General features: G+C 34.8%; 1 protein-coding gene across 1 annotated transcript; it reads left to right on the top strand.

Moving 5' to 3' along the window:
- Window positions 1–3,615: 3,615 nt before the first annotated feature.
- Window positions 3,616–14,511, top strand: LOC106959017 (adhesion G-protein coupled receptor G2-like). Its single transcript, XM_015051265.1, has 14 exons — window positions 3,616–3,642; window positions 3,751–3,885; window positions 4,121–4,210; window positions 4,655–4,811; window positions 5,839–6,001; window positions 7,200–7,334; window positions 7,415–7,525; window positions 7,631–7,670; window positions 8,265–8,365; window positions 8,525–8,646; window positions 10,866–11,134; window positions 11,948–12,041; window positions 12,124–12,407; window positions 14,096–14,511. Exons 2-14 carry the CDS (start codon window positions 3,855–3,857, stop codon window positions 14,260–14,262), a joined length of 1,764 nt encoding a protein of 587 aa, XP_014906751.1. The 5' UTR covers window positions 3,616–3,642; window positions 3,751–3,854; the 3' UTR covers window positions 14,263–14,511.
- Window positions 14,512–14,725: the final 214 nt, after the last annotated feature.

Below are 14,725 nucleotides of genomic sequence, written 5' to 3'. Positions count from 1 at the left end.
ATTTGCAGTAAACTGGGTGAGTATCAATAATAAAACTGAAGCGTCTCTCAGTGTGAAGCTGCTTCTGTAGTTTAAGTTTATTCTGAATATTATTGTTGTGGTAGGAAGGTAAGAAGTATTTGCACTTTGACTTTTCATTTATGTGATATTAGGTCATTTACAGCAAAGCCTCTGTGCCATTTATGACATGTTTATCTTTACTGGGTAAACTTTTCTCTCCAGTTTAAACTGGGATAGGCTGTAGCTGCTCGAGTCTAAACTTCCATCAAATCTATTTCCTGTTTGTCTTTCACTCTCTGAACTAAGAAAACTTTGATGTGCAAGAGGATCAGTTTTCTCTGAGGCAAATGAACATTTTAGGTTTTAGCAAAGGTGAAAAAATACATGGATGAGTTTTCTGACTCCACTTCCTGCCGACGAGTTGAGCCTGTAGTGAATCTCTATAGTTTCAGAGAGTAGATATTTGTTATGGATTTCTTTTTTCTCTTTATTGCATTTATTTAACTCCGAGTTATTTTTCCCTTTGACTTTGATAACAAACAGAGAACATAGAGACTTGTAGATATTCTCCTCCAGACTCCTGCATCACTGGTGAGTTTCTATTTCATAAGTTCAACTTTTGTCAACATGTAAATAGTTCTGTTAATTTCACTTGGTTTATGGTGAGTAGCTGAACTATCATGACTATTTATTAAAAGGTAAACATTAAAACCTTTCAATCTTCAGCTTTAATTTAGATCTGAAAATAATCATTTTACAGGTTTTGTGCTGCAGCAGTCAACCTGTTGGTGACCATTAGATGCATCTCTCTCTCTCCAGAAGCTTGGACTCCTGTCAAATTACTCATTATGTTTGAACCTTATCCAACTGTATTCTAAGAATATTTTGACATTAAAAGGGAAAACCTTTCTCTGAGCAAAGTCAACATTTTGGGTTACTGGAAAGAAAAAACATTTGGATTAACCTGCAGGATCATTTTTCTCACAACAATTTCTGGCAACAAATGGAATCCCTAGTTGACCTTTGTTGGTTAAAAGAGCAAATTATTATTATTACCCTGTTTTTACTATGTCTTTACAGCATTCATTACATTTTTGGTTATGTCCTTTTTCATTTTGATTCAAAGCCCTGAATGGTCTTATTGCAAATCAGACTTGTGCCACTCTCACTTCAGGCCTCTGCACTAAACTTGGTGAGTAGCAACCAGAAATATGAAGCGTCTCTCACTGTGAAGCTGCTTCTGTAGTTTAAGTTCATTCTGAGTACAGTACAGACCAAAAGTTTGGACCCACCTTTTCATTCAAAGAGTTTTCTTCATTTTCATGACTATGAAAATTGTAGATTCACATCAAAACTATGAATTAACACATGTGGAAATATATACTTAACAAAAATGTGTGAAACAACTGAAAATAGGCCTTATATTCTAGGTTCTTCAAAGTAGCAACCTTTTGCTTTGATTCGCACACTCTTGGCATTCTCTTGATGAGCTTCAAGAGGTCGTTGCCTGAAATGGTCTTCCAAGTCTTGAAGGAGTTCCCAGAGATGCTTAGCGCTTGTTGGCCCTTTTGCCTTCACTCTGCGGTCCAGCTCACCCCAAACCATCTCGATTGGGTTCAGGTCCGGTGACTGTGGAGGCCAGGTCATCTGGTGCAGCACCCCATCACTCTCCCTCTTGGTCAAATAGCCCTTCCACAGCCTGGAGGTGTGTTTGGGGTCATTGTCCTGTTGAAAAATAAATGATGGTCCAACTAAACGGAAACCAGATGGAATAGCATGCCGCTGCAAGATGCTGTGGTAGCCATGCTGGTTCAGTATGCCTTCAATTTTGAGTAAATCCCCAACAGTGTCACCAGCAAAGCCCCCCCACACCATCACACCTCCTCCTCCATGCTTCATGGTGGGAACCAGGCATGTAGAGTTCATCCGTTCACCTTTTCTGCGTCGCACAAAGACGCGGTGGTTGGAACCAAAGATCACAAATTTGGACTCATCAGACCAAAGCACAGATTTCCACTGGTCTAATGTCCATTCCTTGTGTTCTTTAGCCCAAACAAGTCTCTTCTGCTTGTTGCCTGTCCTTAGCAGTGGTTTCCTAGCAGCTATTCTACCATGAAGGCCTGATTCACACAGTCTCCTCTTAACAGTTGTTGCAGAGATGTGTCTGCTGCTAGAACTCTGTGTGGCATTGACCTGGCCTCTGATCTGAGCTGCTGATAACCTGCGATTTCTGAGGCTGGTGACTCAGATTAACTTATCCTCCGCAGCAGAGGTGACTCCTGGTCTTCCTTTCCTGGGGCGGTCCTCATGTGAGCCAGTTTCTTTGTAGCGCTTGATGGTTTTTGCGACTGCACTTGGGGACACTTTCAAAGTTTTCCCAATTTTTCGGACTGACTGACCTTCATTTCTTAAAGTAATGATGGCCACTCGTTTTTCTTTACTTAGCTGCTTTTGTCTTGCCATAATACCAATTCTAACACTCTATTCAGTAGGACTATCAGCTGTGTGTCCACATGACTTCTGCACAACACAACTGATGGTCCCAACCACATTTATAAGGCAAGAAATCCCACTTATTAACCTGACAGGGCACACCTGTGAAGTGAAAACCATTTCAGGTGACGACCTGTTGAAACTCATCAAGAGAATGCAGAGTGTGTGCAAAGCAGTAATCACAGCAAAAGGTGGCTACTTTGAAGAAACTAGAATATAAGGCATGATAGAATACACTTTTTTGTTTAGTATATATTTCCACATGTGTTAATTCATAGTTTTGATGCCTTCAGTGTGAATCTACAATGTCAATAGTCATGAAAATAAAGGAAACTCATTGAATGAGTAGGTGTGTCCAAACTTTTGGTCTGTACTGTAGATTATTGTTGTGTTGGTAGGAAGGTGCAAGAGGATGAGTTTTTTCTGAGAAAATGTTACATTTTAGCTCTCTGCAATAAAACAATGTATGGATGAGCTGCAGACTAAGATATTTCTGACATCACGTTCTGCATCTGTTCAGTTTCAGACCAAATCATTATTATTTATGTTTGCTCTTTATTGCATTTATTTAACTGAGTTATTCTTCCTTTTGAATTTGGTGATAACAACCAGCTGATACTATCAAAAAGACTTGTAATTCTTCAATTTCAAACATCTGCAGTAACATTGGTGAGTATCTGTTGATATTCAACTTTTGTGAATATGTAAATACTTCTGTTAATTTTAGTACGTTTATGGAGAGCAGCTCAACTGTCATGGCTGTTTATAAAAAATAAATATTTTCCCCCTTCAGTCTTAAACTTTAAATTAAATGTAAAAGTAATAATTACTGCATTGGTGATTCACAGGATGATTGGCAGATTGTTCCTTTATTCTTATTTTATTTCCACTAAAGTTTATATATTAATATTTTATGTCTAACCAAAGTCAAATGTCTTGTTTGTGCACCAATAAAACTGATTCTATCTGTGACTCTTGCAAATGAACAAATCACCCAAATCCTGTGACCTGCAGAGACTAAATGATAAATTTTTCTCTGAGCCAAGTTAAGTTTTACAACAATAAAAGTAACTTCTTAAAACTTATTTTTTTAATCCACAGGAAGTGATAATTGCATAATATTTTTGCAGAAAGACTCCAGTAAACAAAGTGAGTAACTTTTGAACTTTAATGTTCACAATATACAATTGCTTTTTTTTTTTTTATAAAACCTTCAATAGCATTTCTTAACACTGTATGTCTATTTTTAATCCACAGAAACATTTTGGAAAAACTGGCCACAAGCAGAACGAAAAGATAATAATCTCCTGCTTTACATCCCAAAAGAATCTGTGAAAACTGATAATGTGACACTATACATAATGGGTGGAAACTGCTCTAAGACACTACAAGGTAATTTCAAACAAATACCCTGTTTGAGCATGTTTCTATGAAAAGGTAAATCAATGAATTGGGAGTAAAAAATATAATAAAATACACTGAAGCCAAATTTTTTTTTCTTCTATTGGAGAACATAGATTACTTTTTCACTCATTAATTCAGATGTCTGATTTCAAAGAAGTCATTAATATGAATTTCCAATTCCTTTCATTTTATTGGGTTAATGTTGGGTTTCTGATTATTGCAGCTGCATCATGTATCCAGAAAGGACCTGTGTACACAAAGAGTCTCTGTGGAAGTAATGCAGGATATAATAAAGCCTACTGTGAAACTATGAGTGAGTTCTTCTAATTAAATTAAGACACTGTAAACGTTTCATTTACATTTATATTTAGTTGCAGAAGTTAAGTTAATCCTGTTGTAAACACTTTTAAAATGTACCGTTATGTAACATTTTAACTTAGTGTTGATACGACTCATAAGCTCATTAACACATTGAACAAGCTTCACAATTGATTTATTATTTTGTTATAATAAAAATGCATTATTTTTATTTTTTCATTAAAATAAAAATAATAGTTATTATTATTACAAAATAATATATATTAATTATAATAATAATATTAGAATTAAACTTAAAAAATAATAATTTTAAAAGCTAAATAATAAAAATAAAATACAGTAATGAAAAAAAGTATTAAAGAAATAAATGTAAAAAGTTTCTTTCTTTCTTGAAAGTTTGGTATTAAATGTGTTTTCCATTATCTGCTTTCATCACCAGCGTATGAGGACAAGTACACAATAAACGCAACTAAAGACATCAGCTGTGTGAACTGCGACAACCCGATCAAACAGCCTGATGAGAAGATTGAAGTGAAGATTCCTTTGGAAAAGCCTTTGGAAAACGAGGACGGAGGAGTTGATGCATCTGCAGCTGTGTAAGAAACTTTACTTTATTCAATTTAAATTTACATTTTCACACGGCTAGACATTCCTCAGTAGCTAATACTCACTCTAAACTTAAATTTAGAGTGAGTTTATACACACACACACACACAGTATATATATATATATATATATATATATATATATATATATATACTGCTCACTTCCTTGCAGAACGTTGTGTTATTATTCCTGAAGAATACACATTTCTTTGGAAGACTATTGTGCTGAAGTTTAAGTTTACAAAGCACATTCAGGGCTACCACAAAATGTTTGATCAAAATAAAACAAAATCTTAATATTCAGAATATTGTCTTTAGATTTATTTAGATTTTTTTTCTCATAATCTTGCACCAAAACAGTGCTTGTAAAAAGAAAAAGACTACAATACGAGAGATTATTAGTGCCATTCTAATAAAAAATTAATAAAATTACAAGATTAAGTCATAAAATAAAGTGATAATATTATAAGAATAAAGTAGTATTACAAGAATAAACTTGTATGAGAACAGTCAAAATAATATAATAATAAAGGCACAATATTTTAAGACTTAAATTTTATTATGACTTTATTCTCATAATTTCATTTTTTTACTTTTCTCATTGTGGCTCTAATTTTATACTATAACACTTATTTCTGTGTTAATTTACTTTCAAGAAAGTCCATTAGAGGTTTCCAAACCTACTTCTTTTCCTTCAGTTATATAGATCAATCTTTACAAGCTAACAGAAGTTATCTCACCAATTTACATTTTTATAGAAAATATATATTTTTTCTGCTGTACAGAAGTTCCACTAACCTGCAGCAATCTAGTCTTTCAATATTATTATTATAATTTACATGGCACAAACTCTTTTTCTGTAGTGACTCACGGTTTAAGACAAAATGTCTGTCGGCTGTATTTTTTATCATCGTGCTGTCAAAGCTTTACAAAACAAGAAATCAGATGGTTTCTGTTCAAGTCTGTAAGTGTAAAAAGTACAATACACATTAACATAAACATGCTTCACTCTTCACAGCGAACTGATGAGTAAAATGCAGAGTTTAATATCCCTAATGAACGGGACGTCAGCTGAACTGTCAGTGGGGAAAGGAATCGAGGGCATAATCGTGAAAAAAACAGACCCTGAACAGTTGGATCAAGTTTCCTTTGCCTACAGAGACCCACAAGAAAGCCTAAAAGTAAGTGGATTACTTTCATTTTATTCTCACACAGGTTAATCTAAATCTTCTGCAAAAACTCTGTACAGTTTGTTTGCTTTAGTTTTTTAGATTTATCTTTAATAATGCAATACAGACTCAAACTTGAGCGGTTTCAATTTTTTTTTTTACATAGTTTCTGTTTAAATTATAGACATATTTTCCTTGTTTATGGTTATGTAGATTATTAATAGGGATGCTCCGATCAGGTTTTTGCTGCCAATACCGATCACCCAAGAGACCCTAAATTATACATGAGTCAAATAAGTCTCACCCAAACTGCCTATATCAAATAAGGTCTAGTAAAAGAGGGAAACATTCATTCAAAGTCAAATGCTGGTTGCATCAAAATAAACAATATTGAGTTACTGAATCAAAACTTCCTGATTCCGATTGGCTGTTTCTGAGAAATTCTGCAGAACCCAGGAGGAGGCAGAGGAGACCTATTATTACTTATTTCTTTTTTCATGAATTATCTCTCATGTTTGGACATAGCTTAAGTTTTAATATGTGAAATCTTTGTTGTTGTTTACGTTACATGCTGTGGCTTTAAGCTGACGTTCCGGGTGGAGCAGTAATGGCGCTCCGTATGTGAAATATCACTACCAGTAGCGAATGAAGGCGGTTCAACAGCGAGAGCAGAACCAGCATCTTACATCGCCAGCTCTTAGACTTTACTTATTTTTCAGGTTATTTGTTTAGCTTTCTGACCCTCATGCTAATCCAGGTGAGTGTTGGTAGCTGTGCGCTGCTTTACCTGCTATCTGGCCGCTCCGTCCGGATGCCATTTTTTTCCTGCGTTGAGCCTCGATGTAGCCAAACTCCGTCAAGTGCTTGTTTTTAAATGTCATATCAGATTTGTTGTGTTGATGCATTTTGACGGGCTTCACCCCCGAGGTAAATTTTCCGCCCCAACACGCAAACTTCCCCGTTCACTCTCAGCGTTATGGTTCCAGACAGGATTTGTTGCTTTGCGCTTGCGCAGTGAGAAGGAAAGAGGAGAATAGGCAGCGAAGTGAGATAAATGTGATCGGCAACAAGAGACCGTGATCGGCGATTATCGATCAGACACTTTTTCACAGAAATCGGCCGATTATGATCGGTGGCCGATCGATCGGCACACCTCTAAAAGAACTTAGAATAAACAAAATATTATAGACATTAAAACTTTTTCTTACAGATCATAGAAGACAGTGGAACTCTGGAGACATTTTCCAGATCTGTCACCGTGTCTCAAGAAGCTTTTCAAAAAGCAGTCAGCTCAAACATCACCGTACCGTTTGCAGTTGTTCTGCGGATCTTAAATATCAGTCAGGTAAAGGTTTGAAAAGCATTTTCTTTAATAATATACCCATTTTTTAAAGGAAGTTGCTATGTTTCTTGTATTTTTTTCAGGATGAGAATAACAGCACTTTACTTGGAAACGAAGTTCTCGCGATTGACATGGGAGCCGAAATCAAGAACCTCACTGACACAATAGACATCAATTTCAAGCAGCTAGCTTTCGTGAGTTCATTAAAAAATCAGATATTTAAATTTTAAAATGGCTGCCTGAGTTAAAAACAAAACAAAAAAAGCACTTGGTTAATGTTGATCTGTTTTTATTTGCAGAATAAACAGATTCCATCTTGTCACTCATGGAATGGCAACGGTAACTTTAATTTTTTTAAATTCTGAATACGACCAATCAATAGCTAGTTGGTTTGAGCATTTTCATATTTTATTTACCAACACAGGATGCCAAGAGGAAAATAGAAATTAAAAAAATATACTTTTAAGGCAAACTCTTTACTTTAAAACAGCTTTTTAGTCAGTCCATCATTTAATTAAAACATAAGAAATGGTGCGTAAATACGAGTATTTACTTTAAAAGAGATCTGAATTAGTAGACAAATTGTTTCATTTGTTTTTAAAACTTGGGATTTGTTTTCCAGTAAATAAAAAATTTGCAGTCAACATCTGGTGGCAAGTTCAACCAAAGCAGAAAACATTTTCAGTTTCACCTCTTTAACTGAAGTTTTAATATTTAGCAAAACCAACAACAACAAAAAAAAAAAATCTACTTGCTGACAATATTTGGCCTCTGACTGCCTGAAATCCGAGTTAAAACTGCAGCCTGATTATGATAAAATGTTTCAATCTGACTTCCTGGTTTTATAAAACATATTTCTTTTCAGATGGTAAATGGAAGCTGCAGAAAGCGTTTAATTCATCGTCACTGTTCTGATTTGTTCCTGTCTTACAGGAAGTAAACCAAACTGGACTGATGAAGGATGTGAAACGATTGTGAATGGAAGCCACATCAAATGCCGATGTTCACATCTGACGTTCTTTGCTATCCTGATGGTCAGTTATTAATCATTCATAAAAACATGGATTCCAGCCAAATATCACCACCACCCTCAAATACAGTCTCCTGTTGACTACATATTCCCGTTACCAGTTTTAAATCATGTAATAAAATGATTTTTAAAAGTGTTTTTTTAATGTTTTTGCTTCTTACAGACTCCCATAAATGAAACCATCTCCAGCTCTGACCTGAACATCCTCACCATCATCACGCAGGCTGGGTGCGGATTGTCCATTTTCTTTCTCGGCATAATCCTCTTCATGTACTGCCTGATAAGGTAGGAATCAGATATAAATACTCATTTTCAATATGTTCAAACATCATTAAAAAAGGTCTTAGTACCTTATCTCGAAAATGTCAAACTTTTCTGTATTCTTGGTGGTTGAACCTTTAGATTTTGTGAAGGACTTTAAAGTTTTTTGTTCTTAATTGATTCAAAGATCAAACCTGAATGGATAAGAAAATAAACAAATAAATAAATATCTTCTTTTGGCAGAAATTGACTGGAAATGCAACCAAAATTCAAAGAAAAGCATGAAGATTTTTTTTTTAAATTGTGAAACCCGTCCACTTAAAATTATTATAACTTATATCGACTTAGAAGCAACGTAATTGGAAGTGTAGAAGAGCTTTTCCACATTTCTAAGCTGAAATAGGTGTCACATAAAAATACAGATAATAATGCAATAAAAAAAAGTTCACAGGTTGGAAATTCAACTTATTTCAGTGAAATAATGAGATTACAAGGAAAAGAAAGTGAGTGTAAAAGCTGTAAGGATTACAAATGCAGTAGCAGTAAATAAAAACAGCAGTTATAGTAAAAACTCTTGAATCAATGGAGTTGCTGTTTCATTATGGTTGATGTTTGGAATTTTATGTAAATAAGTTGGCCATTTGGTCCAATGAAACTCTGTGGTGAGTTCTGGTCTGAACTATTTACAGCAGGTAGATGTAAATGTTGAATACTGGCTTCGTTGTTGGGGTCCAGCTGAAAACTCCCTCAAACAAATGTAGCACAGCATGCAAATGCATCACCCACCTTTTTATCAGTATATGTAGAACAGTGTTGCTCAAACCTTTTCAGGCTAAGAATCACTTAATTCATTTATTAAACACTCACTGACTACCTAACTCGAAACTGCCTCGCAATAATATATCTTAATATGTACAACTTGAAATGAAAACATCATTGTCTTTGTTCGTCCTAATGTGAAAGGTAGCGCTGTTTTGTAAATGTGAGGCCAGGGTAAAACCATGAACTACTACTACTATGCAGGACATTTTGAGTTATTTACAGATTCTGGAAGTATGGATTCTAAGCTTTTCAAAGAGAAAACACATGCAAATCAAACAAGTTCTTTACTACAAGTGTTGTGTGCACTGATAACATTTTAGTACTATTTGTAATTTAGAAACATAATAAAAGAAAAATAGACTTGAGTTGCGTTGGCAAAAACATACACATTCTTTCAGCAATTAATTTTATTATAGGTGTTAAGATCCAATTAGCATGGGCATCTTCTCGCAACATAGCGCGTAGCATGCTATGTATCGTAATAATGTTCGAAAATAAAATTTCTGAAACTCACCTTGAGAAACTTTTAACCGGTATATTCAGCTTTTCCTTTTAGTGACCAGGTCTTAAGCCATTTATCCATTATTATTTTTAAAACAATCCTTCGGTAAGCTAGCTGTAGCATCGCACTTTGGCTCACGTGACGGCAAATAAACGGTTGTTTACATGCAGTACCTCGCAAACCACTGGGGGGCGCCCGCGGACCACAGTTTGAAAAAGATTGACCTATCGAAACCGAATCACAACATCGACAAGCTGACGGTTATTTTGAAGTACCTCAGCAAATTTCTGCTCTACTGAAACAATACCAATACTATGGGGGAATTTCCCGCATATAATTCAAAACATTGCATACGGTTCATACAAACGCTACTTATGAAGCTAGTAATAGCTATCACTTTTGCAATTTGCAGATTTGTAATTTGTACACTTCCACATATTTTTGTTGCAAAGTCCGACAACACAAATTTGCTGTATAACGTGAAATGTGTGCTTGGGTAATGTTTTTCATTGTTGTAAAAATGTTTCTGGGCAATAATTCTTATATGTTTTTATTTCTGCTGAAATGGAGCCATACCTGCAAGGAAAATGCATTTGAAGTTCAATATAGCTTGTTAAAATACATTCACCAGTCAATCTGCAAATGCATTTCCTTTTTAAATTAGACATAATTTTAAAGGCTTTTCTGTAGTCTAAACTTAAAATGACACTTTTAAACTTATTTCCCTATAGTATCAATAAATAATATTTTTTATCAAGAAAATCAGCTTGAATTAAAGTCTTTATTTAGATTGGGTTAGAATTTGAAAATATAGTTGCAAGGTACCAAACAGCACCACATCCAGATGGTACCAACATCTAACTACTTAAATACTTAAAAGGTAAACTAAATAATTATGTTAATTATTGTGTCCTCACAGGAAGACGAAGGCCAGTACTTCCACACAGATCCTCATCCACCTGGTTTGTGCCTTGTTCCTGCTGAATTTTACCTTCGTCATCAATCACTTTGTGGCGAAGCTGAACAGCGATGTGGGTTGTGAGATAATGGCAGCGGTGATGCATTACTCCATGTTGGCCACTTTCAGCTGGTTTGCTGCACAAAGCTTCCACCTCTGTCTGCAGCTGTACCGAGGAGGGAATATCGCAATAAAGCGCTACCTGCTCAAAGTTTCTGTCACCACCTGGAGTGAGTTCATCCTTCGATAATAAAGCCTGACCTTCCAGGACTTACCTGAAATCTACAGGAATCATTATGTGCTTTACTTTTCTAGGACTTTTATGGATTTCATGAAACTTTGATTAAATTTACCAGGTACTTTCCTTCATTTGCCATTAAACTTACCAGCTACCGTTATGGTAGTTTGAGCAAACTCCAAACTTTTTATCACATGGGCCAAAATGGTTATGTCGAAAGAGGTCAAGGTTCACCAAATTAGAGTTATTATTTTTAAATTACCTTGTTTACTGTTACTTATTATCTTTGAAAACCTTTGTTGTATTGAGTTTTTATTAGTTTAATGCAGCTTTTTTGGTGGATTTTGAGTAAAATTTGATGGACTTTTGTGGTTCTACTTACTATGAAATCAAAAAGAAAGCAAAAAACATTATTAAAAGATAAATACTTTGTGTTGTACCTAACATTTTCCATCTGAATCAATTTGGGAGGCCAAATTCTTCAACTGTGGTTAGGGAATGTCAAATCAGTCCAAATTGGAGGTTATTTTACAAGAACTTTGCTATAACCTAACAAGTACCTGGTAAGTTTAAGGTAAATATTTGTAAAGTTTCATAAAAGTCACATTGAAGTACTTGGTAAGTTTCAGAAAAGTTGCTGGAAAGTACTCGGTAAATTTATGAAAGATCCATCAAAGTTTCTGGAAACCAATCGCATCATTATATAGCACTTTGTCATAACTTGAGATTATTTGTAAAACAGATAAATACACAATTTATGAGATGAATTTTGCTACTTAATTTTTATATGTGACTGCTTTTCCAGTTCTACCAAGCATAGTGGTGATTATCATCGGCAGCCTGAAGAAATATGGGAAACAGACCATCTACACTGATAATCCTGCGAACGACGTGGCAATGTGAGACTAACACATCATTGAATGACATGCAGTCTTATTTACATTGTTATTATGTCAAACTGATTAATCTTACTGTTCACAGGTGCTGGATTAACGACAATAACATCCATTACATCGTCAACGTTGGCTACTATGCGGTGGTCTTCCTCTTCACCTTCACCACAGTCGTCATCATGTTATCCTGGCTCTTTTGTATGAAGAGAAGCAAAGCAGCGAACCAACAGGAAACAGGAAGTGGCAGGAAAATAGTGATCATTCTGGGTCTGTGCTGTCAGCTGGGCGTCACGTGGGGCTTCGCCTTCTTCGCCTACGGTTCCTTTCGGATGATAGCCACCTACATTTTCACAATCCTCAACTCATTTCAAGGTATTCAGCTGAAACATGTCGCTAATTTCTACATGGGGCATGAAATTCAACATTTTTAGCTCATAAAAATGGTAGTCGGCCACTTTTATAAGATAGAAATGTAAAATGTGTCTTTTTATCTGTAAATGGAGAATTTTAACCATTTTATTTTCACTGGTAAAACAAATTCACTTGACACTTGAAAAATATAGAGCTTAAAGAAACTTTAAGATTTAAAATAGGAAAATTAACATGTACATAAAACGGGTGAGTGTGTGGTAAATAGTACATGGAAGAATAAATAAATAAATTAGATAAAGTGTTACAAATGTTAGAGCTTAAAGTTGTTTTATACCTTAAAAATGTGCAGGAGAAAGACATATTTTCATATATATATATGAAAAAAGTATAAGGTATAACTGGCATTTCATATCAGTCAATATCAATAATTATTCATTAGTTTTTAAATATTTGACATATTATCAAACTGGTGGTGTGACTTTTCCTGTTTTATTCACAGTTTCCACTCAATGTTTTTATTTTAAGCAGGTATGAGGCACAGTGACAAAAACTTAAACTGCTGCAGTTGCAGTTACTCAACAGGTTGTTGCTAGGCAACCACAAGTTACTCAACAGGTTGTTGCTAGGCAACCACAAGTTACTTAACAAGTTGTTGCTAGGTAACCAAAGAGTGAGTGAGTTCCCACCAATCTTGGTCTTTTCTCTGACTTAATCCCCCAGAATGCTGCGTGATATCGGACTGGATTTCATTGAGACGTATTATCTATTAATATTGATCATATGTCTGTCACTATATAAAGTGTTATTGATTTATTGTCCAGCCCTAGTACATTAAAGAAAATGTTGAACATTAACTACATAATACAAATAAGTGTGAACGTTTTTTTTTTTTTTATAATTTCATGTTGGTGAACTTGGAGCCTTTTCAGACCTTTAAAAATGTGGTGGAGAAAGAAATATTTTAAGCTAAAAGGATTTAATATGTTCTACTATAGTTTTTAATGGCATTTATGGACTTGATAACGTTTTACGACACTGTCAAGACATAAAGGGGAAGTTGTATTCGCTAAATATAAACACTACAGTGGTATCTACAGAAGACGTAATGAATATTTGATTGGAAACCCATGTTTGGTTTCAATGTTTCCATTTAGAATATAAAGCAGAAAATGGATTTAGCAACCAAAGATTAAAAACTACTCAGATTTTTAGAGTATTGATAAAATAAAAAGTGGTGTAACATCAACAAAATGATCAGTTTGTTGGGTCTGAACAAACTGACTTTTTCACCTGCTGAATAAATGCATAAAAATGTATACATTTCAACAACCTATGAATTTAGTAAAGCTGATAAAGTTATGGAATAAGCAATGATTAAATCAAAACTAAGAAGGTTTGCTTGTGTTGTCCATGGGAAGCTAGAGCTCAAGGAAAAAGAAATTGGAAAAAATGTTGCTGTTTACATGCATAGCTTTATGCAATTTAATGCTTCTTTATATATTTTTGATTTCTCCCTTCAGTTGGACAAATTTCATAACACTTAAATGCAATCATTTTTCTTCTACTGTTTTAAATTTGCCCTGCAGAGATAGCTTACTTGTCTTAAAAAGGTGGTTATAAATAAAAGGTATCATGATCATCTTAATATTTTTACTTAGTGAGAATCGTCCTGTCTTTGTGTCTGCCAGGGTTCTTCCTGTTCATCTACTACTACAAGACAACCCGAGTCGGACCAGGCAGCGCCAAGGCCAAGGGAAACTCTGGAAGCTCCAACACCAGCATCAGTACTCTTAAAACTGGACTGGAGTGTGTTGTGAACCCGTATGTGAATTTTGACAAACAAAAAGACACGTGATCTGTGGTGGGACAGAGAAATCAAAACTGCAACCAGTAGAAAAAGTGTACAGAGTATCCATGTAAAATACTGTAATTCTGTCTCCTGATACTGATTTTATACACTAGGATTAAAAACATTTTGATAAGATAGACATTTCTAAAGATTTCAGGTTAATCATCCTGTTCATTGTCTTGGGAAAACGGAGTATCTTCAGTCAGAGGCTTTCTCAGATTCGCTGTAATACAGACTGCTACAAGAGATCTTTCCTGCCAACAGCCATAATCACCATATACAATAACTCTTTGAAAAATCTGAGCTACAACAATATTTAATTTCCCTTTGGGATCAATAAAGTATTTTTGAAATTTAATTAAATAAAACCAGGAACCTCTGGCTCTGTATTGTATTTTATTTTAAATGGGATATTATTTTTATGCTTTTGCAATAAGAATGCCTTTTCTGAATTTCTGAATTTTCTGAA

This window comes from Poecilia latipinna, unplaced genomic scaffold (assembly GCF_001443285.1).
Source record: "Poecilia latipinna isolate Pla-1442-1.1 unplaced genomic scaffold, P_latipinna-1.0 Scaffold1038, whole genome shotgun sequence".
Classification (NCBI taxonomy): Eukaryota; Metazoa; Chordata; class Actinopteri; order Cyprinodontiformes; family Poeciliidae; genus Poecilia; species Poecilia latipinna.
Note: the sequence above shows the minus strand (reverse complement) of the source record. Positions and strands in the feature narration are given on the sequence as shown.